Source organism: Macaca thibetana, chromosome 16 (assembly GCF_024542745.1).
Source record: "Macaca thibetana thibetana isolate TM-01 chromosome 16, ASM2454274v1, whole genome shotgun sequence".
In the NCBI taxonomy this organism is placed as follows: domain Eukaryota; kingdom Metazoa; phylum Chordata; class Mammalia; order Primates; family Cercopithecidae; genus Macaca; species Macaca thibetana.
This window is the reverse complement of record NC_065593.1, coordinates 66,693,790-66,720,891: the sequence shown is the minus strand read 5'-3', so window position 1 is coordinate 66,720,891 and position 27,102 is coordinate 66,693,790. Positions and strand designations below refer to the sequence as shown.

The 27,102-nt window shown below is 48.7% G+C and overlaps 1 protein-coding gene and 1 long non-coding RNA gene across 7 annotated transcripts in view; one reads left to right on the top strand and one right to left on the bottom strand.

Annotated features, from left to right (window-relative positions):
• Nucleotides 1–12,046, top strand: part of LOC126939925 (uncharacterized) — a 598,378-nt gene extending 586,332 nt beyond the window's left edge. Inside the window, exon 3 of the long non-coding RNA XR_007720500.1 lies at nucleotides 11,995–12,046. This is a non-coding gene — a long non-coding RNA (uncharacterized LOC126939925). The remainder of the gene's footprint in view (nucleotides 1–11,994) is intronic.
• SLC39A11 (solute carrier family 39 member 11) overlaps nucleotides 1–27,102 on the bottom strand; it is a 567,426-nt gene that overhangs the window by 453,606 nt on the left and 86,718 nt on the right. For 3 of the 6 annotated variants that reach the window (XM_050765754.1, XM_050765758.1, XM_050765759.1), the window contains exons 1-3: nucleotides 9,643–9,758; nucleotides 5,729–5,847; nucleotides 1,223–1,261 (exon numbers count right to left, since the gene is read on the bottom strand). In XM_050765754.1, the coding sequence (XP_050621711.1) occupies nucleotides 1,223–1,261; nucleotides 5,729–5,836 (147 nt within the window). In that variant the 5' untranslated portion in view covers nucleotides 5,837–5,847; nucleotides 9,643–9,758. Of the gene's footprint in view, nucleotides 1–1,222; nucleotides 1,262–5,728; nucleotides 5,848–9,642; nucleotides 9,759–27,102 lie in introns of those variants that run through there. The other 3 variants (XM_050765755.1, XM_050765757.1, XM_050765756.1) reach the window with 1 other exon arrangement.

Below are 27,102 nucleotides of genomic sequence, written 5' to 3'. Positions count from 1 at the left end.
TTACAGGAAATACAGGGGACTGAGGAACAAGTTAGACAGCACCACAAGGAAGTAATCAGCCAACATTCTAGAGACAAATGACCCAGTTTCTCCAACAAATTACTAGCATGAAAAAAAAAAAAAAAAAAAAAAAAACGAACTGTTAAAAAATTAAAGAGACTTAAAAGATATAACAAACAAATGCAATGTAAAAACCTTGTTTGGACCCCAATTATAACAAAACAATATTAGATGACACCTTTAGAAAGATGGAGAAAATCTGAATATGGACTGGATGTTAGATCACAAAAAGGAATTATTAATTTGGTAGGTATAATGGCCATGTGATTATGTTTATTTTTAAAAAGTCATTCAGTTAGACATGTGTGTTGAATTTACAGGTGGAATTACATGATGTCTGGGATTTGCTTTTACAAAATATTCTAACCTCCCAAGAAGGTTGGGGGAGGACAGGTGAATTGAGATTAGCAAAATGTCAATAATGATCGCAGTTGGAAGATGGGTATCAGGGATGCATCACAGGCTTCTATCCACAATTTTTACATATTTAACAATGTCTATAATATCCTGGGTTCCATAACTCAAACCTGTAATCCCAACACTTTTGGAGCCCTAGGCAGGTGGATCACTTGAGCCCAGGAGTTCAAGACCAGCCTGGGCAACGTGGTGAAACCCTATCTCTGCAAAAACTCAAAAACTCAGCCAGGCATGGTGGCACATGCCTGCGGTCCCAGCTACTCAGGAGGCTGAGTTGGGAGGATCACCTGAGCCCAGAGAGGTTGAAGCTGCAGTGAACCATGATTGTGCCACTGTACTATAGCCTGGGTGACAGGGTAAAACTGTCTCAAAAAAAAAAAAAAAAAAAAAAAAAAAAAAAAGCCTATAAAAAAGATCCTTTAAGGGAGAAGGGGAGGAAAAATGTATATTTAGTTAGAGCCAACTATGTATTAGTCTAGGCCTGTGCTAGGCCCTTACCAAATATGATCTTGTTTTCCTAGTCCTGAGGCAGCTGTCAAATAAACCTCATTTGCTGTCTAAAGAGAAACGGGCATTTGATAAGCTGGGAGATAAATATGGCAGGTGATTAGAGGGAGGCGTTAGTGCCTGAGGAACACAGAGATGCATCTAGGTCGCAAGGGGAGGGACGGAAGACAACCCTTGGCAGACAAATGTCAGAATCAGTATGCCTCAATTTCCATTTCTCCTACTACATGCTACTTACCCCTGCAGCAAAGCCAAGACTTCCATCTAAGATCCGCCTCTGAAAATCAAAACAAGATGTTTCAGTTTCCAAGAGTCAATAAGATGATGTTTCCTGGGACAAGAAGAAACCATAAGGCCCAAAAGAGCCACACAAATAAAGACTGGCCCACTCCTGAGCTCATGAGCTCCTGAGTTTATACAATGGGCCAAGAACCAGGGGGAAAGCTTTTGGTTAACTTTCCATCCACCCCATAGCCAATCAGAAGTGTTCTTTCAAGTGGTGCTTGGCTTGCCTTGGCCCTTGTGTTGTCTCTTACTCAGCTTTCCCTGTGAATTACGTTTGTAAACCTTTAGTAAGTAGCCAGTATAAACCTTTAGTAAGTAGTCGTCATACAAGGGTTGGTGACGAGCAGAGGAGCAGGTGAAACAATCAAAACCCTCACACAGGCCGGGCACAGTGTTCACGCCTGTAATCCCAGCACTTTGGGAGGCTGAGGCAGGCAGATCACCTGAGGTCAGGAGTTCAAGACCAGCCTGACCAACATGATGAAACCCCGTCTCTACTAAAAATACAAAAACTTAGGCTGAGCGCAGGGGTTCACGCCTATAATCCCAGCACTTTGCGAGGCCGAGGCAGGCAGATCACCTGAGGTCAGGAGTTCAAGACCAGCCTGACCAACATGATGAAACCTTGTCTCTACTAAAACTACAAATATTAGGCTAGGCGCAAGGGTTCGTGCCTATAATCCCAGCACTTTGCGAGGCCAAAGCAGACAGATCACCTGAGGTCAGGAGTCTGAGACCAGTGTGGCCAACATGGTGAAACTCCATCTCTATTAAAAATACAAAAATTAGGCATGATAATGCGTGCCCGTAATCCCAGCTACTTGGGAGGCTGAGGCAGGAGAATCGCTTGAACTCGGGAGGCAGATGTTTCAGTGAGCCAAGATCATGCCACTGCACTCTAGCCTAGGCAACAAGAGCAAAACTCCATCTCAAAAAAAAAAAAAAACCGTCACACAATGGGGTGCAAACGGGTACCACCATTTTGGCAAACTATTTGGCAGCACGAATGACAGGTGAACACTATGCATGCCACTCCTGAGTAATTCCGTAACAGGAATGCACTTGTATTCAACAAACCCATGAAGAAAAATGTTCGGCAGTGCTATTTGTAAGAGCCCAAAACTAGAAACTACCCAAATTCTCACCAACAGTAGGATGGATATGTTAATTAGGATATATTCATACAACAGGTACCATATGGCAATGGGAACACACACACATACTACAGTTATATATATACATATATCTTACAAACACAGGGACATTAAAGAAACTGGAAAACAAGTAGGGTAAAATCAGCCAGATGCAGTACATACTATATGATTACTCCATCTAAATAAAGCACAGAAACAGGGAAAATAGGCCGGGCGCGGTGGCTCAAGCCTGTAATCCCAGCACTTTGGGAGGCCGAGACGGGTGGATCACGAGGTCAGGAGATCGAGACCATCCTGGCTAACACGGTGAAACCCCGTCTCTACTAAAAAATACAAAAAAACTAGCCGGGCGAGGTGGCGGGCGCCTGTAGTCCCAGCTACTCGGGAGGCTGAGGCAGGAGAATGGCGTGAACCCGGGAGGCGGAGCTTGCAGTGAGCTGAGATCCCGCCACTACACTCCAGCCTGGGCGACAGAGTGAGACTCCGTCTCAAAAAAAAAAAAAAAAAAAAAAAAGAAACAGGGAAAATATCCGTGCTGCCAGAGATCAGAAAGGAGATGATCCTTGGAGTAGAGGTTGGGGATGGTAGGATCGGAAAGGAGACTGAAGGCTCCTGATTGGAAGGGGCTGTGAGGTGAGGAGCTGGTACTGTTTTGTTTCTTGATCTGGGCTCTAGTTTCACGAGCATTTGTGGAAAGTCATCAAACTGCACACTTATATTAGGTTGGTGCAAACCTAATAAATGTACCAGCCTAATTTTTCCAAATGCATCATATTTCAATAAAGGTTTTTTTTTTTTGCTATCTAGCCATAGATGAATGGATAGACAAAATATGGTATGTACATACAATGGAATAGTCTTCAGCCTTAAAAACGAAAGAAATTCTGGCACATGCTATAACATGGATGAGCTCTAAGGACATTCTTTGAAGTGAAAGAAGCCGTGTGGTCTACAGAACTTTTCACCTTACAAAACTGAAACCCCGTCTCTACTAAAAATACAAAAATTAGCTGGGCATGGTGCCACACACCTGTAGGCACAGCTACTTGGGAGGCTGAGGTGGGAGGCTCACTTGAACCCAGGAGGCGGAGGCTGCAGTGAGCTGAGATCATGCCACTGAACTCCAGCCAGGGCACCAGGGCAAGACTATGACTCAAAAAAAAAAAAAAAAAAAAAAACAGCCTGGACAGATAGGGTTACCAGTGAAACCCCGTCTTTACTAAAACTACAAAAAAAAATTAGCAGGGCATGGTGGTACACGCCTGTAATCCCAGCTACTCAGGAGGCTGAGGCAGGAGAATCACTTGAACCTGGAAGGCAGAGACCAAGTGAACCAAAATCACGCCACTGTACTCCAGATTGGGAGGCAGAGCAAGACTCTGTCAAAAAATAAAATAGGCTGGGAGCGGCGGCTCACGCCTGTAATCCCAGCACTTTGGGAGGCCGAGGCAGGCAGATCACCAGGTCAGGAGATCGAGACCATCCTGGCTAACACAGTGAAACCCTGTCTCTACTAAAAAATACAAAAAATTAGCCAGGCGTGGTGGCGGGCGCCTGTAGTCCCAGCTACACAGGAGGCTGAGGCAGGAGAATGGCGTGAACCCGGGAGGCAGAGCTTGCAGTGAGCCAAGATGGCGCCACTGCACTCCAGCCTGGGCGACAGAGCGAGACTCCGTCTCAAAAAAAAAATAAAATAAAAATAAAATAAAATAACCCTGAAACTCTGTACTCATTCAATAATAACTTATTTCTGCCCTCCCCTGCAGCCCCTGGCAATCACCATTCTACAATGTGTCTCTATGCATTTGACTCATCTTGGCATCTTATATACCTAGGTTCTAGATAACCTGTGTTTTTGGATTGTGTGTTTTCTGATTTCCAATCTCCAACCCATCAGCTCCCGGGGCCGATGCGGTGCGGCAAGGGAGGTGGGGATTTTATTGTCCAAATCAAGGCCTGCTGTACTGGTCTCTAACACAAGAGCGCCTGACTTGCGAACTTCCTGAAGGTGTGTTCATTTCCAAATCTCCCTCACAACATGTTGAATTAGATCTTAAGTCACTTATTCATTTGCCATTCCTACAATGTTTCAGGCTACCCAGGTGAACGATGCAGGCATTGTGCATTCATCAAGATACCCATGGATGGCTCCAGGGCTACCGGACTGAGGGTGATGTGGGCTGGGGAAGAGAATGCAATTTCAGGCATATGAGGTGAGTGTGGGTTGTGCAGAGGTGTGGGGAGGGTATATGGATATGTGTGCAAGTATGGGTGTGTGGGACTATAGGTAGAGTGTGTAGAAGGGGTGTAAGGATGGGGATGTGGGAGGAGGGAGAGATGTGGGGGATATAGGCATGCATAGGTTGTGGGGGCATGACAGTGAGTGAGGGCACTGGGGCTTGTGAGTGGGATACACGGAAGATGTAGGGGAGAGGGGTAAGGGTCTGCAGGGGGCCTGGATGGTGGGAGGAGTGGCTATATTCATCCCAAGAGGAAATGAAACAACCTGGACATGGGTTAAAAGAGAAAGGGAACAGATGCCCCTTCTTCTTCCAAGGTCTTTCCAACAATCCCACCCAACTCAAGGTCACAGGGGAGGACAGTTACACCTGAAATCTAATGCTCTTCTTTGGTCATGCATAGTACCACTTGCTCCAGGCCTACAAGAAATTACATGGCAGGCCAGGCGCTGTGGCTCAAGCCTGTAATCCCAGCACTTTGGGAGGCCGAGGTGGGCGGATCATCTGAGGTCAGGAGTTTGAGACCAGTGGTGAAATCCCACCTCTACTAAAAATACAAAAATTAGCCGGGCATGGTGGCGCATGCCTGTAATCCCAGCTACTCGGGAGGCTGAGGCAGGAGAATCATTTAAACCTGGGAGGCGGAGGTTGCAGAGAGCTGAGATCCTGCCACTGCACTCCAGGCTGGGCAACAGAGCAAGATTCTGTCTCAAAAAAAAGAAAAAGAAAAAGAAAAAAGAAATCACATGGCAGGTAGAAATGAGGCAGCGGACTAACGAAGCCTCAGTAACTGGGCTTTTCTCACTTCCCATTCCCTTCAACTCAGGCTGTCGAGGGTCAGGAGGGGAGATGATGGTACATGAAGGCATCTACAGCAAGCAGCCATCTGTTCTCCCGGCCTGGCAGGGAGAAGGCGAGAAAATAAGAAGACAGCGAACAAACCCCAGCACACAATGCCTGGGAGTGTGGCCAGGGGCACTGAAAAAGTCTACAAACCTGCTGGGATGGTGCCCCTTTACCAAGGGGCTCCCCACCAACATTCAGAACCGAAGCAAGGCAACTCACCTGTCCACTAGAGAATACAAACACGAGAGCTGCCCCAGCTGCCGTCATCCCCCAGGTGAAGAAGGTCCCCAGCAAGGCCTGGAACACAGAGCTGTGGCCTTGGAGCATGCTGGATACAGCTGTGCAAGAGGAGCGAGAGCGTCAGCCGCCGGTGGTCCCTTTCAGTGACAGGCGCACATTCTGACACGTCCTAACCCCCTGTGCGGGAGCTGGCCTCCCTCCGACTTGACAGTATGCACCCTTCCACCACACCATCCCAGTGTCCCTCAGCCACCCGGCACACAGGTCAGGCTTCTCTATCCAGGTCCCTCAGGAATTGGAAATCGTCTTAATCTGAAAGAAGGCATGGGGAGACGCCGGGGAGATGCCAGGGAAACCCATAAAAAGGCTGCAACATTGAGAGGTAGTTTCAAAAAGAAGCACAAAGAATGTGGTTTGTTCCAGGGGAAGGGGGCATAGGAGGGTCTGATGCAGCCTCCCCCACACAATCTGCCTCTTCTACCATCTCTTGCCCACCATCTGCGCCCAGCCTCCTCCAAAGACAGGTGACTAGTGCAGGTGATGTCAACACGCTTCCAATCTAAATCCCCGTCATACCTGCAATGGTGCACCTGCCCAGCCAAAGGGTAAACTCCACCAACCAACCTTTGATTCTCCCCACCCCCAACTCTCCAATCCCATTCTCCATCATGCCTGCATGAGCACCAAACTCCAGCTCAACTGGATTATTTACGGCACCTTCCACAAGCCCCAGACAATCCTGCCTCCGAGTGCCTGTTCATTCAGTTCCCTCCTGGAATACCTTCCTTGCACATTTCCAGCCATCCGAACCCGGAGCATCCTCTGCAGCCCACCTAATGCCCAACTTCACAACGAAGGCTTTTCTGGCCTTCCCCAGCCCTGTCCCAGCATGCAGCTTTGGTCCTTTCTCAGCGTGGCTTTGCCTCCATCTTTTACAGCCTTAGTTGCTTGAGGACGGGGATGGTGCTTTTACATATTTGGCCACCCTGCAAAATAGGGCTTTGTAACCCCTGAAAAATATGTGCTGGATGGAAAAGGGCCAGCTTACCTGCACAGGACAAGCAAACGGACCCAGGAATGGAATGTCCCCTGGTCAACTCAGCACCCTGCTGCTAAAGCTGGTTACACCACCGCCCACCAAGGAAGGAAGGGAAGTACCACTCCCTCTCATTTCAGTCCAGAGAACCTCCTCCAGACTTCAACATACTTAAAATTCTGGATCTGAGATGACAATCAGATCTCTCCCTGTGGAAAGTTACAAGGCAGAGAAACCTATTTGTTGAAAAGCCCTGTGTTCCGGTACACAAACGCTGGGCTCAGGGCCTCATCTCAAAGCCTCATTCATCTCCCTGATGGTCGGCCAGCACCCAGAGGGCTGGCTGGACACGACCACAGTGGGCTCAGCCCTGCCAGTCCCCAGTGCTCTGTGAGGAGCCAGCAGCCCTGAACCTGCAGATCAAGAGCTGAAGACGCTGCCTCGACTGACCCTGGAAGGAAACCACGGCAGAGTGTGGATGGAGCCCTTATGCCAAGCGGCTCAGCAACACACCCAGGCTCAAACCTAGGAAGGGCTATGGGTCCAGGTGAGCCCTGGCTCAGCCCCTGTGCCAGAAACCCTGAGATAAATAGCAGATACGGAATCAGACTCTAATTCCCATACTCTAAACGAACTGCACCAATTGTGAAAACTGTGAGCACGCTAATTAAAGAAAAAAAAATCCTTTTTAAAAGGCTACCCTTTACATCCGTCATCTTGCTCAGCCACCCTAAAAAGAGGGGTTAGTCTTTGTTTTTAAACCAAGCCATCTGGACCATTACACCAATCATCTGTTCTGAGTTGCTGTGGATAAAATTTCAAACAGCATTTACAAAGAACAGCACAAAGTGATCATCCTCTCAGTACTTATCATCCAAGACAGGGCATAACAAAAACACCTTTCTTTCCTGTATTTGAATGTGCCTCTTGACAGCTACAGAAGAGAGCAAACAATTTACATTTGCCAACAGGCCAAAGTCAACGTGGATCTTGCGGGCTGGTGAACAGAACAGAGGGAGCTCATGGGTGTTCCTGGCGGTTACTGGGATAGGGAAACACTCGTCTAAGCCTGTCCCCACGTACACCTGAGCACCCTGCTGAGTAAGAAAAAGGGACACAGAGGGGAGACCAAGTCCACCATGCTTTCCATCCCAATAGGAGCAGCACGGATCATGAGCAATGCAAGCCCAGTGCCCCTCGGAGAAGTGTCTTCTCTATTAGCTGTTTTAAATCCTTGCTACTCCAAAGGGGGTCAGAGAACCAGCAGCGCTGGTCTGGGCTGGGAGCTAGTTAGGAACGCGGAAACTCAGGTCCCACCCAAGAGTTTCTGAATCAGGGTCTGCATTTTGTGGAATTCCATGGGGGATTCTTATGCACATTAAACTGTGGAAAGCAAAAGATTAAAACTGGTAAAACTTGGCCAGGCACAGTGGCTAACACCTGTAATCCCAGCACCTTGGGAGGCCAAGGCAGGCAGATCACCTGAGGTCAGGAGTTTGAGACCAGCCTGGCCAACATGGTGAAACCCCATCTCTACTAAAAACACAAAAATTAGTCGGGCATGGTGGCAGGTGCCTGTAGTCCCAGCTACTCAGGAGGCTGAGGCAGGAGAATTGCTTCAACCCAGGAGGCAGAGGTTGCGGTGAGCCGAGATGGCGCCACTGCACTACAGCCCGGGTGACTGAGCAAGGCTCTGTCTCAAAAAAATAAAAAACAAATAAATAAATAAATCTGGTAAAACTTCTACAATACCAAGAGCTTAGAAAATGAGTTCTCCTGCCCCGTGTGGGATTGACAAGACCAAAGCAGAGTCCCAAAAGAACAGAAAAGTTTTCTGCAGAGTCTCAAGAGAAGAAGTTGTTTCTGGCAGAGTCCCAAGAGAACAAAAAGTCTTCTCTAACCGGCAGACCAGTAACGACTTTAGGGCACAGCATCTCCAGCACAGCTTACACAACGGGGCTCAGACTTCCTCACGATGGGGATATTAATTCCATCAACCTTGATTCGTTAGCGGCAGGGAGAATCATTCTCTGCCCGTTCCAACTTTTAAAATGCCAACAGCCTGTACATTTGTACACATCGGCCACAGCAGCACGTGGGCATTTCCGGTTGATTGATACAGGTTTGTTTTATTTATTTCCTTTCTCCACCTTTTAAACTTGTTGTTCCGCTTCCAAGAGTCAGTTCAAGAGGCTGGTGAAGTTGCAGAAGTGGGAACAGCACTAGGGCTGCTGGGCCTTAGTGGAGCTGCACACACATGCCCTAACTCCACGAGGGGGAATCCAGCAGAAGGATTCAGGTTTGGGCGGAGAGGACTGTGGAAAAGTTCTCTAATGCCTCGCTACTCAAAGCGTGGTCCGCGGAACACCCAACCTGGGAATAGGTTAGCAATGCACACAGTCACGCCCCACCAGACCTGCTGCAAGTTAACCAGATTCCCAGTCAAGTTCAAGAGGTCCAGCTAACAGCCAGAGCAAGTGGGAGGGGCCTGGGAGCAGCTGGAATTGTAGCTGCCTCTGCTCCCAGGAATCCCGGGTCCCGCCACACACCCCTAGGAAGCGATGAACGAAGAGGACCTTGGGTGAGGACTGTAAAAGGCAGGCATGTCATTGCCTTCCAGATCACCCTGGAGAGGGACATAGCGGGGGTCCGGAGACTTCCTTCCCGCCCCCCCACCCCACCCTCCCACCCCACCCCGCCACCTGCCAAAGCCTCCAAACCCCTCCTCTCTCCAGACGCACCCCCTTCCAAGCTCCAGGTGGCTGCCCTTCCAAGTCCCACACACTTGTCCTAATGGCACCCGACCCCGGGCCTCAAGCCCAACCAAAGGCACCGAAGGAGAGAAAAGCCAACTCACTAGGGTGCCCTCTCCAGCCCCCACTGCACTTCCATCAGCCCCCGCTGCCGCTCGCTCGCCGGCTCCACTCCCGCAGTCACTTCCTGCTTCCCTCCCGCACACGTGGCCCTCCCGCCTCCGGGCCCCGCCCCCTCGGCCGCAACTGGCAACTCCCGCCTGAAGAATAGATTCTCTGGTTCACAGCCGTCTGCAGGCTCAGGAACAGATCTGGGCGGGCAGAACAGAGTCCTGAGGCCAAGCGCCCAGCAGTCTGCGAGGGACTGCAGCCCTAGGGGAAGCTACAAACACCCAAGGAAAGAGCCCTTTGTAACACCCCTAATGTTACTTACGCTTTTATACCTTTGGCAGCCAGGTGCATGCCACTGGGAGCGCAGCAGAGCAGGATGTGCTGTGTGTGTGTGGCGGGGGAGGCTGGGGGCAGGTAACGTGATGGCATCGGCATCATTCTCCAGTCAATGAGCCTCAAAAGAATCACTGGAGGGAGTCAAATACAGAATGCCAGCACTCCCAGAGGCTCTGGTTCCGTCATTCTGGGTGGGACTGGCATTTTAGGATGTTTTTGTTTTTGCTTTTGTTTTTTTGAGATGGAGTCTTGCTCTTTTGCCCAGGCTGGAGTGCAGTGACCCAGTCTCGGGTCACTGCAGCCTCTGCCTCCTATGTTCAAGCTATTCTCCTGCTTCAGCCTCCCGAATAGCTGGTACCACAGGTGCATGCTGCCAAGCCCCACTAATTTTTTTTTTTTTTTTTTTTTTTTTTTTTAGTAGAGACAGGGTTTCACCACGTTGCCCAGGCTGGTCTCAAACTCCTGACCTCAAGTGATCCACTTGCCTGGACCTCCCAAAGTGCTGGGTTATAGGCATGAGCCACTGCGCCTGGCCTGAGATTTTGTTTTGAGCTAGGAGTTGCTGATGCTGCTGTCCTGGGACCACCCTTTGAAAAGCACTGCCCTAGGTCAAAGGCTTTGATCCGCAGGACTTCTGTGAAAAGATCAGAGGATAGGATTGGCTAGATTTAGCCAAAAACAAAACAAAACTAAACAAAATAAATACATACATACATACATACATGCATACATACAAGATGCCTGGGCCGGGCACAGTGGCTCACGCCTGTAATCCTAGCACTTTGGGAGGACGAGGCGAGTGGATCACGAGGTCAGGAGATCGAGAACATCCTGGTTAACATGGTGAAACCCTGTCTCTACTAAAAATACAAAAAATTAGCCAGGCGTGGTGGCGGGCACCTGTAGTCCCAGCTACTCGGGAAGCTGAGGCAGGAGAATGGCGTGAACCCAAGAGGCCGAGCTTGCAGTGAGCCAAGATCACGCCACTGCACTCCAGCCTGGGAGACAGAGCGAGACGCCATCTCAAAAAAATGAAAAAGAGATGCCTGATTAAATTTGAATTTCAGATAAATAACAAGTCATTTATTACTATAAGTATGCCCTGGGCAATGTTTGGGACATACTTATGCTACAGGCATATTTGTTGTTGATCTGAAATTCAAACCCAGCTGAGTGTCCTGTGTTTTATCAGAGCATGACCTGAGCAGAAAAACTACCTGTGGTATCAATCAATGGTGATAGCCCAAAGGGTCCAATAACAGGCCTCTTTTTTCCAGCAGAACTAGGTTGTTCACACTGATGGTCGCACCATATACCATGCACTCTGTGGGGAAGAGAAGACAGCCTGGCCACTGAAGGGTGGTCTTTGCCCTTAAAAGACCCCCAACTCGTAGGAGTCAAATCAGCCATTGGAATTCCACATAACAGAGTATGACAGGCACACAGAGACGCAACACCCACATGGCATGGCCCATCGACTCATCTTCCAAAATGTCATAGCTCTTTCCTGCATGCTGCAATGGCCATAAAGTGATACGATATCTTAGATTCACTTCAAAATATGATGGAAGAGAGAAGTGGATGGAGTAGAGATTAAACAAAATTGGCCATGAATTAACCATTCTTAGGCTGGGCGCGGTGGCTCACACCTGTAATCCCAGCACTTTGGGAGGACAAGGTGGGCAGATTGTTTGAGCCCAAGAGTTCGAGACCGGCCTGGGCAACAAAGCAAGACCTCGTTGCTACAAAAAGTTAAAAAAAAAAAAGTAGCTGGGCACAGTGGCAGGTGGTAGCTGGGCCTGTAGTCCCAGCTATTAGGGAGGCTGAGCAGGGAGGATTGCTTGAGCCCAGGAGTTTGAGGCTGCAGTGAGCTGTAATGGTGCCACTGCACTCCAGTGAAAGACCGCCGAGACGGGCGGATCACGAGGTCAGGAGATCGAGACCATCCAGGCTAACCCGATGAAACCCCGTCTCTACTAAAAACTACAAAAAATAACTAGCCGGGCGAGGTGGCGGGCGCCTGTAGTCCCAGCTACTTGGGAGGCTGAGGCAGGAGAATGGCGTAAACCCAGGAGGCGGAGCTTGCAGTGAGCTGAGATTCGGCCACTGCACTCTAGCCTGGGCGACAGAGTGATACTCCATCTCAAAAAAATAAAAACTAAAAAATAAACATAAAAAAGTAACCATTGTTGAACTCGGGGAACAGGCACATAGAGGTTCATTAAATGTTTCTGTTTCTACTTTTGTGCATGCTTAAATTTTTTTTTTTTTTTTTTTTTTAAGATGGAGTCTCGCTCTGTCACCCAGCCTGGAGTGCAGTAGTGCAATCTCGGCTCACTGCACCCCCACCTCCCAGGTTCAAGTGATTTTCCTGCCTCAGCCGGCCTCCCAAGTTCTCAAGTAGCTGGGACTACAGGTGCATGCCACCACGTCCAGCTAATATTTTGTATTTTTAGTAGAGACGGGGTTTTGCCACATTGGCCAGGCTGGTCTTGAACTCCTGAGCTCAAGCAATCCCCCACCTCAGCCTCCCCAAATGCTAGGATTACAGGAGTGAGACGCTGCACCAGGCTGCTTAAATTCTTTACACCGAAAAATAAACAGAAATGTTTACAACGATCCACAAAGTGCCTCTCCTGCCCAATCCTTTCTCTCCTTTCTCACTACTGCTGTGAGGATTCAGCCCCCCCATCCCTCATCTAGGTCATGGGAGTCACCTCCTTCCGCTCCACCCTGTCTAGTCTGTTCCATGTACCACCGCCAAGATCAGCCTGCCTAAAGCACAGCACGTCACTCTCCTACGCAAAAAGCTCCAGTAGCTTCCCAGTGCCTTTGGCATAAAGTTCAAATGCTTCAGCCTGGAATTCGAGGTTTCCCGTGGTATGATTCCAACTAAACGTTCTCAATTCTGTCTCCCAGGGTTCTCCTCCCTGCGCCCTCTGGCCAAGCCAGGCTGGACAGCTCGCTGTCCTCCACACAGCCTTCCCTCCCTACCACTCATATCTCCCCATACCATTTCTACTGAACTGCCCTTCGCCTCCCGAATCTAAGCCCCACCATCCTGCAAGACCCAGGTTTAATGCATTCTCCTCCGGCACCCCATCTGACCTCATCTCCCACCTGTCCCAGCCCTGGTTACAAATCGAGTCTCTATCCTCTAAGGTCCCACAGAACTCCATCTGAATTCTAAGGCACTTGTCTTCTTCTATCTTCTACTGTAGGATCTAACTTCACTGCTATATTCGGCACACAAACCCAGGATTGGAATCAAGCTCCTTACTGAGCTCCTTCCCCTCATCCCAGCCAGCCTAGCACCTCATATTATAGCATGTCCTCAGAAGACGTTTGCATGCAAAGCATAGGTAAACTTGATGTGGGGAAGGAAAAGTGGGGAACCTACTAACAGTTGTTGAATGCCTGACCTGGGCCACTTTATCTTTACCTCCTCCTCTTATGTAAAACTCACAATTCTGAGGGAAAGGTATTATTGTCCCCATTCTACAGATAAGGAAATTGAGGCTCAGGAAAGCTGTGGAGTAACGCGAGGTCCATGGGGCAGTGTGGGACACCAAACCCAGCTGACTCCTGAGATGGTGCCCTTCCTGCATGGGGCATTCAGGGCCCACAGGATAAGACCCAGAGCCACTTTGATCAGCATTTCTGCATCTCACTTTCTTTAAATCACACCAAGCCCATAAGCAGGAGGGGCGATAACCCCCATGAAACAAATCTTACCATTTCCCCATCTTTCTCGATAAACCCCCACACACATGCCCACTCCGGAAACATGCAAACTGCCCCTTTCACACACTCCCTTACAGTCAAAAGTGCCAGAGTGTTGGCCAGAAAAAAATGTTTCCTGGGCCTCACATCCGTAATCCCAAAACTTTGAGAGGCCGAGGCGGGTGGATCACCTGAGGTCAGGAGTTGGAGATCAGCCTGCCCAATCTGGTAAAACGCCATCTCTACTAAAATTACAAAAATTAGCTGGCCATGGTGGTGGGCACCTGTAAGCCCAGCTACTCGGGATGCTGAGGCAGGAGAATCGCTTGAACCGGGGAGGCGAGGTTGCAGTGAGCCAAGATCATGCCACTGCATTCCAGCCTGGGTGACAAGAGCAAAACTCCATCTCAAAAAAAGAAAAAAAAGAAAATGTTTCCTGAAAGCTAAATACACTGACTCTGACCTCCACCCCACCCACAGTCCATTCCTATTCTCTCCCATGGGACCTAAGGTGGCCTGACGCCCCCAGGACAAAGGGATGGGATATGCAAGAACAGACCAGAATAGCGGCTCCAGAAGCAGTGGCAGGGGGATTTGCAGGCAGTGAAGGCTGCTTCCCACGTGTCAAAGGGCCCTAAGACTGATGCCAATCATCAACAACGGAACCGCAAGGCAACAAGATGGTGGACGGCCCTTTCCAGAGGAATCGCTGTGGTTTGATCTGGCTAAATGCCCTCCTGGCATCTCCTTCTGGAAGACTGTTGGGGGCAAGCAGGGGGATCATGGGCTGCAGCTTTGCAGAAAGAATGGAGATGGGCATAAAGTTGTCCAGCCCAATGAGCCCTGGATCTCATCCTCTCTCATTCTCTCTCTCTCTCTCTCTCTCTCTCTCTCTGAGTTGATTGCTAGCTTCACAATCTGACCACATAGGAGAAAGCCCAGCTTGGCATGTGGGTTCTCAGGGACACATTTCCCAACCCCTCTTGAAACCACCATTGCAAAACTGTAACAGAGGCCGGGGGTGGTGGCTTACACATGTAATCCCAGCACTTTGGGAGGCCAAGGCAGGCAGATCACTTGAGGTCAGGAGTTTGAGACCAGCCTGGCCAACATGGCGAAACCCCATCTCTACTAAAAATACAAAAATTAGCCAGGCGTGGTGGAAAACACCTATAGTCCCAACAACTGGGGAGGCTGAGGCAGGAGAATCATGTGAACCTCAGAGCCAAGATTGCGCCACTGCACTCCAGCCTGGGGAACAGAGCTAGACTCTGTCTCAAAAAAAAAAAGAAAAGAAAAGAAAAAGAAAAAATATAACTGTAATGGCAACAGTGAAAGAGATTTGACCTAACAAGCTCTATCTTGCTCTAACCTCCAAGCTGTCCTTGTTCATTCTAGACATAGTTTGAACTACCTTTAGGAGGATAACAACCCTTTCCCAAAACAAACCTCTTTCTTGCCTGGGGATTAGACCGCCTTCGTAGGACTAACAAATTAGTCACAAGATTAGAAATTATGGCCGGGGCGCGGTGGCTCAAGCCTGTAATCCCAGCACTTTGGGAGGCCGAGACGGGCGGATCACGAGGTCAGGAGATCGAGACCATCCTGGCTAACACGGTGAAACCCCGTCTCTACTAAAAAATACAAAAAACTAGCCGGGCGCGGTTGTGGGCGCCTGTAGTCCCAGCTACTCGGGAGGCTGAGGCAGGAGAATGGCGTAAACCCGGGAGGCGGAGCTTGCAGTGAGCCGAGATCAGGCCACTGCACTCCAGCCTGGGTGACAGAGCCAGACTCCATCTCAAAAAAAAAAAAGAAATTATGACTAGGCAGAGTGACTCACACCTGTAATCCCAGCACTTTGGGAAGCCAAGGCGGGCAGATAACCTGAGGTCAGGAGTTCAAGACCAACCTGGCCTACACGGTGAAACCCTGTTTCTACTAAAAATACAAAAATTAGCCAGATGTGATGGCTCACACCTGTAATCCCAGCTACTCAGGAGGCTGAGACACGAGAATCGCTTGAACCCAGGAAGTGGACACTGCAGTGAGCCGAGATCATACCACTGCACTCCAGCCTGAACAACAGAGTGAGACTCCACCTCAAAAAAAAAAAGAGAGAAAAAAGAAATTATGGTTTAGGAGTCATGCAGCTAGAGGCTACAAGATTCTGACCCTCCCTCAACTGCTTCTGAGATCAGTGCTTGAGATATTTTGCAGACCCTGCACCCGATGGATCAGCTGGCACCACCCAGATCAATCAACTGGCTTCTCTGATCTTGTGGCCCCTACTTAGGAACTGACTCCACACAAGAGGACAGCTTCAACTCCCTATGATTTCATCTCCAAACCAACAAATCAGCACTCTCAACTCAATGGCCTTCCCCATTCACCAAATTATCCTTAAAAACTCTGATCGTGGCCGGGCACGGTGGCTCGCACCTGTAATCCCAGCACTTTGGGAGGCTGAGGTGGGCAGATCACCTGAGGTCAGGAGTTAGAGACCAGCCTGGCCAACATGGCAAAAACCCATCTCTACTAAAAATACAAAAATTAGCCAGGGGTGGTGGCGTGTGCCTGTAGTCCCAGCTACTCGGAGCCTGAGGCAGGAGAATCGCTTGAACCCAGGAGGCGGAGGTTACAGTGAGCCAAGAGCCCACCACTACACTCCAGACTTCATCTCAAAAAACAAACAAACAAACAAACAAAAACCCTCTGATCCCCGAATGCTCTGGGAGACTGATTTGAGTAACAATAAAACCGCAGTGGCAGGGTGCTTTGCAGGCAACGACTGCTTCCCATGCATTAAGGGATCCTGACTGATGCGGATTATCAGCAAAGGAACTGCAGGACAACGAGATGGTGGATAGACCGGAGCAATCGCTGTAGTTTGATCTGGCTAACTGCCATGCTGGCACCTCCTCCTGGAAGACGGCAGTGGGACAGAGCAGGGCACAGCCTGCTCTGCATGAATTACTCTTTCTCTATTGCAATTCCCCTGTCTTCATAAATCGGCTCTGTCTAGGCAGTGGGCAAGGTGAACCCATTGGGCAGTTATACTCTCGGCTTCATTCTCCTCATCCTGAGTCTGAGAATAAATAACATAGTGCTCTCTCCAGGTTACTGTGACCTGGAGTGATGCCTCCAACACCCTGCCTAGCACATGTCCAGGCTTCCTTGAACGATGATTACCCATCAGCCCTCTTCCTCCTTCACTTATTCATTCTTCGTGGACTCAGCAGACCTTTCCTCAGCACCTATCCTGTGTCGTGCACTTTGCTGGAGCCGGGTACAGGGCAGCCAACTCAACAGATGCGGCTCTGCTTCGTCCGCCCTCGCTTGCCTGCCATTTCTTCCCCTGTGCTGGAGGCCGACCACAGAACACAGCGTGAGGACGGAGCCTCTGAGCCTGGGGCAGCCTGTTCCTTCCTTCCGCAGAGTGTAGATAATAAACCCAGCAGGAACTGGCTCTCAGATCTGCAGATGGGATCCTAACAGTGACAATAATAGGCAGTTTACAGACATGCTCTAGAAATGTAAGGGATTTCCTATTGTTGTTTATTCAGGGGATTTTTAAAATTACCCTCCACCCATCTATCCAGAATTCATCCCCTTCCCTCCACCTCCACTGCTGCCACCTGTGCTCAAACAACTCTGCTTCATCATCCTGCCCTGACCACCTGATAGATGTTCCTGATTCCGCCCCCCCCCCCCCGGCCCCATACCCTCCAAACAGTCCCCGCTCTTCACAGCAGCCAAAGTGATGTTTTAAAGACAAAAAATGCAGACTGGGCATGGTGGCTCACACCTGTAATCCCAGCACTTTCGGAGGCAAAAGTGGGCGGATCCCTTGAGATCAGGAGTTCGAGATCAGCCTCACCAACATGGTGAAACCCCATCTCTACTAAAAATACAAAAATTAGCCGGGCGTGGTGGCACATGCCTGTAGTCTCAGCTACTCAGGAGGCTGAGGCAGGAGAATCCCTTGAACCTGGGAGGCGGAGGTTGCAGTGAGTCAAGATTGTGCCACTGCACTCTAGCCCAGGCAACAGACGGTGACTCTGTCTCCAGCAAACAAAAAAAAGGACAAAAATACATTCATGCCAGTGTACTATGGCAAACTCTCTGAGAGCTCCACACTGCCCTTGCTGTTCCCAAGGCTGGTGGCCTTGGGAACACCAGAATCACTCCAAACCCCTTCCTCACCCTGCTTCATCCTGGCTGATCTGCCTTCTCCTAGAACACCAAGCACACTCCTGCCTCAGGGCCTTTGCACTTCCTGCACCCTTTGCCTGTCTCCCAAATTTTCATCTGTCTGGGTCCTCTGTTATTTGGATCTCAGCTCCCATGTCACCCTTTCCAAGAGGCCTTCCTGGAATATCCAATCTAATGTAGATCATCCAAGCCGTTCTTTATTTTCTTCCTGGCACATCTTGATGTCTGGCAATCCTGTTTGTTTGTTTGTTTGGTCCCCCCAAATGCAAGCTCCATGAGAGCACTACCATGTCTGCCTTTTGCATTACTGTATCCCCAGTGCATGGTACACAGTAGCCATTCAAGATTTATTTAAAGAGTAAGTCGATCTGACACATAAGTCTTATCTTTTTTTTCTTTTTAGACAGAGGCTCGATCTGTCACCCAGGCTGGAGTACAGTGGCACAAGCTCGGCTCACTGCAGCCTCCGTCTCCCAGGTTCAAGTGATTCTCCTGCCTCAGCCTCCTGAGGAGCTGGGATTACAGGCGCCCAACAGCATAAGTTTTGAATTTTTAGTAGAGATGGGGTTTCACCAGGTTGACCAGGCTGGTCTTGAACTCCTGGACTCAAGCGAGCTGCCCACCTTGGCCTCCCAAAGTGCTGGAATTACAGGCGTGAGCCACTGTGCCCGGCCTCTGAACAGGAAGTTCTAACCAGCCTCTTATGTAAGCACCATCCAGGGCAGCCAATAGCCACTTGGCACCACTTTTCTGAGCCTAGTACAAGGAAATGCTGCCTAGAGGCTTGAAGGAGAAACCACGTCACCAATCCAGTCCCTCCTTACCTTTGTCTAATGTTTGAATCCAAACCTGCACCACACATGCTCAAGGGAGGCACAACAGTAAAGCTTTCACTGACTTTATGCACATCTGTTGTTGGGAGCAACGTTTCTGGTTTTGTGATAGGTTTTTTCCATTTTGTTTTTTGTTTTTGTTTCTTGTTTTTTTGTTTTATTGTGTGTGTGTGTGTGTGTGTGTGTGTGTGTGTGTGTTGTTTTTTTTTTTTTTGAGGTGGAGTCTCACTCTGTCACCCAGGCTGGAGGGCAGTGGCGCAATCTCCACTTACTGCAACCTCCACCTCCTGAGTTCAAGCAATTCTCCTGCCTCAGTCTACCAAGTAGCTGGGATTACAGATGCACGCCACCACGCCCAGCTCATTTTTGTATTTTTAGTAGAGACAGGGTTTCGCCATGTTGGCCGAATCGGTCTTGAACTCCTGACCTCAGGTGATCCACCCACCTCGGCCTCGCAAAGGGTGGGATTACAGGCGTGAGCCACCGCACCTGAACTTGTGACACGTATTCAAAATGCAAAACCAAGCTTTCTTGACTGCCAGCGTAATAAGATATCCAATTATTAGACAAAAAAAAAAAACCCCACCACTGACAGAATATTAAATCATCTCTGTCTCTGAGATGATAATCGGCATAAATCAGTCTTTCTCATTTTTCTAAATTTGTTGCTTCAAACATCTCTTCTGGCATCTCATAGTAAGCAATTCTGTGGAGGCCATTTTGATAGGCTTACGAAGGGAAATTGCTGAAGAATTAAGTTCTATTTTGAGCCTATTCGTTCACAATTGCATGGATCATGTAAATGACCTGTTCATTCAGTCACTCAGCAAATGTTCACCACACACTCACTGTGCCAGAGGCACGTCTGGGTCACTCGGTACACACCAGGAGACGAGGCAGACGCAACCGTGGCTTCATAAAGCTTCCAGTCTAGAAGCTTCGGGCATTGGATCAATTCCGCATTATAAACTAAGGCTTATTATCAAAGCTATTATATTGTTAAACTGCCTCTTTCCTTTTCTTATTCCTCATAATACAGCCATGCCTTCCACTGCTGGAAGCCAGTGAGTCAGTCTAGCTAGTGAGGACAAATCAACAGGAGAGAAGAACTGGTCACGCGTTTCAGCACAGCCAGGCCCAGCGCCTTCACGTGCAAGTGGGTTGCTGGGAGCGGAGAGTGTTCCCGATGGGGAGGAGACCGGTTACATATCAATGTAAACTCTGCTGATAAATTGTCAAAAGAGATCTCAAAAGAAAAGGACCCAAATCTAAAGTCTGGGTATTTGTGATTTCTTTCTCATTCTAAAGTAATACTCATTTTCCTACCTACATTTCTTACTTTTTCTTAAAGAAGACCTTCAAAATTGTATAAGTTTCAGAATCCACAAAACCTGGATGTGTCCTGGGTGAATGTTTAGAGATTTAAGCAGGAAAACAACTTCCTCTGCTGGACAGAACCATACCCCCTCCCTTCCCCTAAAGACGTCCATGTCCTAGTCCCTGAAACCTGTGAAAATGTCACCTTACTGGGCAAAAGCATCTTTGCTGATGTGACTCAGCATCTTGAGATAGGAGATCATCCTGGATTATCTGGGCGGGCCCACATAATCAGTCACAAGGGTCCTTATAAGGAGAAAGAGGGCCGGGCGAGGTGGCTTAAGTGCTGTAATCCCCGCACTTTGGGAGGCTAAGGCCAGTGGATCACTTGAGGCCAGGAGTTTGGGACCAGCCTGGGCAACATGCTGAACCCTGCCTCTACTAAAAATACAAAAAATTAGCCGGGCATGGTAGCATGCACCTGTAGTGCTAGCTGCTTGGGAGACTGAGGCGTGAGAATCGCTTGAACCTGGGAGGCAGAGATTGCAGGGAGGCAGAGATTGCGTGAGCCAAGATCGCACCACTGCACTCCAGCCTGGGCAACACAGCGAGACTCTATCTCAAAAAAAAAAAAGAAAAGAAAAAGAAAAAAAAAGAGACAAAGAGGGAGGCAGCAGAGTCAGACTAAGAGGAGGTGATTCAATGACAAGGGAAACAGGTAGGAGAGATGCAGTCAAGAGCCAAGGAATGTGGGCTGGACAAGACAAAGAAGTGGGCTCTGTCCTAAGGCCTCCAGAAGGAGTGCAGCCTTGGGACATCTCGACGTGTAGGACTTCTGACCTCCAGAACTATACAAGATAATAAATTTGTATTGTTTCAAGCTACCACGTTTGGGATCAGTTGTTCCAGCCGCCATGAAAAACGCGCTTCCTTTTGGCTGGAAGCATCTCATCTCACAGACACCTTCTCCGGTGAAGTTGTGAACCACCAGGGTCCATACTGGGTCCTCATTCACTGTCGTGACTAGGTAGGACCAGCTATATAATTTGCAGGACCTGGTGCAAAAGGAAAATGGGAAGCCCTGGTTCAAAAAGTAGGGGAAAATGCCATTAAAGGATCTAGAATATAATGTCTTTTCCTTTCTTCCATATCCCTCCCCTGGCAATGTGGAGACTCTATTGTTTCGTTGAACTTTGCTTACAAAACACAAGTTCAAAGATAAAATTATCAGCAATCTCAAGACATGACAGCAGAGCATTAAACAAGCCCAGTTGCTTCTGCACATGAGGCCCCGTGTGACTGCACAAGCCACAGGCTCATGAAGCGCATCACATCCCTGGGCTGATGTGGCAGGCCCAGAATGAAGGCCACAATGTCAAAATGGGAAAATCAGCCAGGGTTGATTATTCAGAAAAAAAAAAAAAAAAAACATCACAGAGAGGTTCAGAAGTACAAGTTTCTGTATGGAGGGAAAGCAAAATGCAAAACATACAATACCCACAGCCAGAGTGGGAAGCTCTGATCTAAGCCAGTCCAGGGAAGGAAGCAGCAGAAACTCCAGGTGTCTGGGAGTGGGGGTTGGACATCCTGTGGGGGAAGCCTGGGATTTGGGAAGGAGAAATTTCAATTCCCAGTGGAATGAGAAGCTAGGTGAGAAAGAAGGCAAGACCATCTTCTCAGCAATCAGAAACTAGCGGACAAGTATCTGAAGTCTCTAAGCTCTCGGTGTGAGGAATGGTTAAAATGCTTTTTAAATGGGATGGCTATGGTAGCTCATGCCTGTATTCCCAGAGCTTTGAGAGGTCGAGATGGGAGGATTGCTTGAGGCCAGGAGCTCAAGATCAGCCTGGGCAAAATAGTGAGATCCCACATCTACCAAAATTTTAAAAATTAGCCTAGTATGATGGTGCACACCTGCAGTCCAAGCTACTTGAGCGGCTGAGGTGGGAGGATCACTTGAACCCAAAAGATAGAGGCTGGGAGTTCGAGACCAGGCTGACCAACATGAAGAAAACCCATCTCTACTAGAAATACAAAATTAGCCAGGCGTGGTGGTGCATGCCTGTAATCCCAGTTAGTCCGGAGGCTGAGGCAGGAGAATCACTTGAACCCAGGAGGCGGAGGTTGTCTTGAGCCAAGTTTGCGCCATCGTGAGCCAAGTTTGCGCCATTGCACTCCAGCCTGGGCAACAAGAGCGAAACTCAAAAAAAAGAAAAAAAAAGATAGAGGCTGCAGTGAGCTATGATCACATCTCTGCACTCCAGCCTAGGCAGTAGAGTGAAACCTTGTCTTAAAAATTAATTAATTAATTTTTTTTTTTTTTTTTTTTTTTGAGATGGAGTCTCACTCCGTCGCCCAGGCTGTAGCGCAGTGGCACAATCTCGGCGCGCTGCAACCTCCACCTCCCAGGTTCAAGCAATTCTCCTGCCTCAGCCTCCCAAGTAGCTGGGACTACAGGTGCCCGCCACCACGCCCAGCTAATTTTTGTATTTTTGATAGAGACGAGGTCTCATCATGTTGCCCAGGCTGGTCTCAAACTCCTGACCTCAAGTGATCTGCCCGCTTCAACCTCCCAAAGTGCTGGGATTACAGGTGTGAACCACTACATCCAGCTAAATAAATTTAATTTTTAAAAAAAGAATTAAAAAATAGATATTGGCTCAAAAGGTAAAACAACTGTAGAAATCTAAACGTACATAGATATTGGCTCAAAAGGAAAAAAAAACGTAGAAATCTAAACATAACACTTTGTTGTTGTTGTTGTTGTTGAGACGGAGTCTCACTCTGTCGCCCAGGCTGGAGTGCAGTGGGGGGATCTCAGCTCACTGCAAGCTCCGCCTCCCGGATTTACGCCATTCTCCTGCCTCAGCCTCCCAAGTAGCTGGGACTACAGGCACCCGCCACCTCGCCCGGCTAGTTTTTTGTATTTTTTTAGTAGAGACGGGGTTTCACTGTGTTAGCCGGGATGGTCTCGATCTCCTGACCTCATGATCCGCCTGTCTCGGCCTCCCAAAGTGCTGGGATTACAGGCTTGAGCCACCGCACCCGGCCTAAACGTAATATTTAACTAAATGTCTATAAAACCTTTTAAGTGTTGACTTTGGTATTCATAAAAAATTTAATTACATTCTCATCATTGGTTGCTGGGTCATTAAAAAGAGAAAGAAAAAAATTTAATTACATTCAAAAAGCAGTCTAAGGCTTAGCTTTTCTGACTTCAAGAGAATTCCTAAGTATACACAATGATGGCCAAGAAATTGCAGTCAATCGTAAATCAAATATGCTTAGGGGCCAAATACTTTCAAAAGCAAAATTATAAAAATCTTTCTGATTCTTGTATAAGGAATAAAAGCACTTAATGTGTGATGTGGGAACATTTTAACATGATTGTTGCAATATAGGATGAGTCCTCAAAAAGTGAGAGTTCTTTAGAGGTCTACACAGATCCCAAAAGGCCCCAGGGAATGGGGAAGGAACCGGATTCCAAGAAACTTAATTCCTCTCTCAGAGTGGGAGCAGAAACAAATCTCATCCCATGTGAATTCGCTGAGGCTCACAGAGGGCTGATGATAGGGTCAGGGAAAGAGGTGGGTGAGCCTTCCCAGTGAGGAGGGTGGTCTCTTGCTGTTACCATCACCCCAGGGGATGAGACCAGCAAGCCAGGAGCCTTCAGAGGTGGGATGATGGGAAGGACAACTCCTGGAAAAGAGTGAAGAGCACCTCCCATAGATGCAGAGAACAAGGTGCGAGCTGGTCCCTCAACTGCCCACAGTCAAGAGAGGCCCCGGGGTTCTCCAGACCCCATCAGACAGCTCTGGATGGGAACAAGGCTGGAGCTAGAAATGTATGGCTGCTATGCCAGGTCGCTTGAGAAGTCCTGCATAGGAGTTGAATAGGGGCCCCAAAAAGAGACATTCAAATACCAGTCCCTGTCTGTGAATGTAACATTGCATTCATTAAAAGCCTTTGCAGAGGTAATTAAAAATCTTGAGATGGGGCCCGGTGTGGTGGCTCATGCCTGTAATCCCAGCACTTTGGGAGGCCGAAGGGGACGGATCACTTGAGGCCAGGAGTTCAAGACCAGCCCGGCCAACATGGTGAAACCCCATCTCTACCAAAAATACAAAAGTCTGCCGGGCATGATGGCTGGTGCCTATAGTCCCAGGTACTCAGGAGACGGAGGCAGAAGAATCGCTTGAATCCGGGAGGCGGAGATTGCAGTGAGTCAAGATTGCGCCACTGCACTCCAGCCTGGGTGACAGATCGAGACTCAGTCTCAAAAAAATAAAAAATAATTTAAAAAATAAAAAATAAAAAATCTCAATATGGGATCATCCTGGATTAACCAGGTAAATTGTAAATTCAATGACATATGTGCTTGTAAGAGACCAAAGGAGAGAAATCAGGGACACAGAGAAGAAGAGAAGGCCATTGCAACACAGAAATAGAGATTGGAGGCCGGGCGTGGTGGCTCACGCCTGTAATCCCAGCACTTTGGGAGGCCGAGGCGGGTGGATCATGAGGTCAGGAGATCGAGACCATCCTAGCTAACATGGTGAAACCCCGTCTCTACTAAAAATACAAAAAATTAGCCGAGTGTGGCAGCGGGCGCCTGTAGTCCCAGCTACTCAGGAGGCTGAGGTAGGAGAATGGCATGAACCCGGGAGGCAGAGCTTGCAGTGAACCGAGATCAAGCCACTGCACTCCAACCTGGGCGACAGAGTGAGACACTATCTCAGAAAAAAAAAAAAAAAAGAAATGGGATTGGAGTGAAGCAGCCACAAGCAAAGGAAAGCTGGGAGCCACCAGAAGCCAGAAGAGGCAAGTATCCTCCCCCGGAGCCTTCAGAGAGACCGTGACCCTGACAATACCTTGATTTTAGACTTCTGGACTCTAGAGCTGTAAGAGAATAAATTTCTGTAGCTTTGAGCCGCCCAGTTTGTGGTCTTTTGTAGTATTGTGCGTGTGTGTGTGTGTGTTGTTTTTGTTGTTGTTATTTTTTAAGACTGAGTCGCTCTCTGTCACCCAGCCTGGAGTGTCGTGGTGCAATCTTGGCTCACTGCAACCTCTACCTCCTGGGTTCAAGTGATCCTATAATACCAGCACTTTGGGAGGACAAGGCAGGCGAATCACTTGAGGTCAGGAGTTCCAGGCCATCTTACCCCAACATGGTGGTCTCTACTAAAAATACAAAAATTAGCTGGGTGTGGCGGCGGGTGCCTGTAATCCCAGTTACTCTGGAGACTGAGGCAGGAAGATGGCTTGAACCCAGGAGGCAGAGTGAGCAAACATCTCGCCACTGCACTCCAGCCTGGGTGACAGAGAGAGAGACCCTGTCTCAAAAGAAGCAAACAAACAAACAAACAGTAGTAAAATATCTCTTAGCTGAGAAGCCTTCTCAGAAGCCTGAGTTCTTGCTCAGCAAAACCTTCGTCTGGGTCAGTGGGTTTGTCAACAACAGCACTCGTGTGGGCGTTCAGGGAGGCAGTCGTCACTTAAGCCGTGGATGCCCTCAGACTCTAGGACCTGCCGGCTTCTTCCCTAGGGCAGCAGCGGCAGCAGCAGCAGTGACAGAAAGCCACAAAGGCAGAAGCACACAGGTATGTGACAAGAAACCAGGGCATGGCAGTTTAAGCCCAGATTTTGACAGTAACTCGCTAGGCAACCTTCTCCTCTCTGGTTGTGAAAAATAGAAGAGTTGGACCAGGGACGCTCCAAGGTCCCTTTCTCAGCTAAAGGCTCTGAAGTTTCTGATTTATTGCCTCAGTGAAGCAGTGCCAGATCCCAGACTGGAAGGGTACAGCTGTGAATCTAGAACCAAGGCCTCATCCAATTTAAGGTATTCTGTTGTATACTTAATTTTAAATCCAGGCCAGGCACGATGGCTCACGCCTGTAATCCCAGCACTTTGGGAGGCCGAGGAGGGCAGATCACTGGAGGTCAGGAGTTCGAGACCAGCCTGGCCAACATGGTGAAAGCCTGTCTCTACCAAAAATACAAAAATTAGCCCCGTGTGGTGGCAGGCACCTGCGGTCCCAGCTACTAGGGAGGCTGAGGAAGGAGAATTGTTTGAACCCGGGAGGCAGAGGTTGCTGGGAGGCAGAGGCTGCAGTGAGCCGAGATCGCGTCACTGCACTCCAGCCAGGGTGACAGAGTGAGACTCTGTTCCAAAATAAATAAATAAACATTTAAATACAAACAAACAAAAACCACCTCCTTGTGCTAATGGGGACTATCTCAACCTCACAGACATACAGCCAGAGCTCCTAATTCAGCTTCCAGTCTTGTGACTGTGCACCAGTTTGCAGTGGGCTTGTTATGGGTTTGGTTGTGTACCCCCAACCCAAACTTTGTATGATGAAGTCCTAACGCCTAGTCCCTCTGACTGTGATTATTTGGAGAGGGGATCTTTACAGAGGTAATCCAATTAAGGTGAGGTCGTTAGGGTGGGCCCTAATCCAGTATGACTGGTTTCCTTTAAAAAAGATGAAATTTGGGGCCGGGCGCGGTGGCTCACGCCTGTAATCCCAGCACTTTGGGAGGCTGAGGCGGGCAGATCTTAAGGTCAGGAGATCGAGACCATCTTGGCTAACAGTGAAACCACATCTCTACTAAAAATACAAAAAATTAGCCGGGCGTGGTGGCGGGTGCCTGTAGTCCCAGCTACTGGGGAGGCTGAGGCAGGAGAATGGCGGGAACCCGGGAGGCGGAGCTTGCAGTGAGCCGAGATCATGCCACTGCACTCCAGCCTGGGCGACAGAGCAAGATTCTGTCTCAGAAAAAAAAAAAAAAAAAAAGATAAAATTTGAAATTTGGACACAGATATGCATTAAGAGAAGACAATATGAAGAGACAGAGAAAGAAAATGGCCATCTACTAGCCAAGAAGAAAAGCTAGGCATGGTAGCTATATCTGTAATCCCAGCACTTTAGGAGGCTGAGGTGGGAGGATCTTCGAGCCCAGGACTTCAAGACCAGCCTGAGCAATATAGCAAGACCCCATCTCTACTTAAAAAAAAAAAATCAAAAAAAT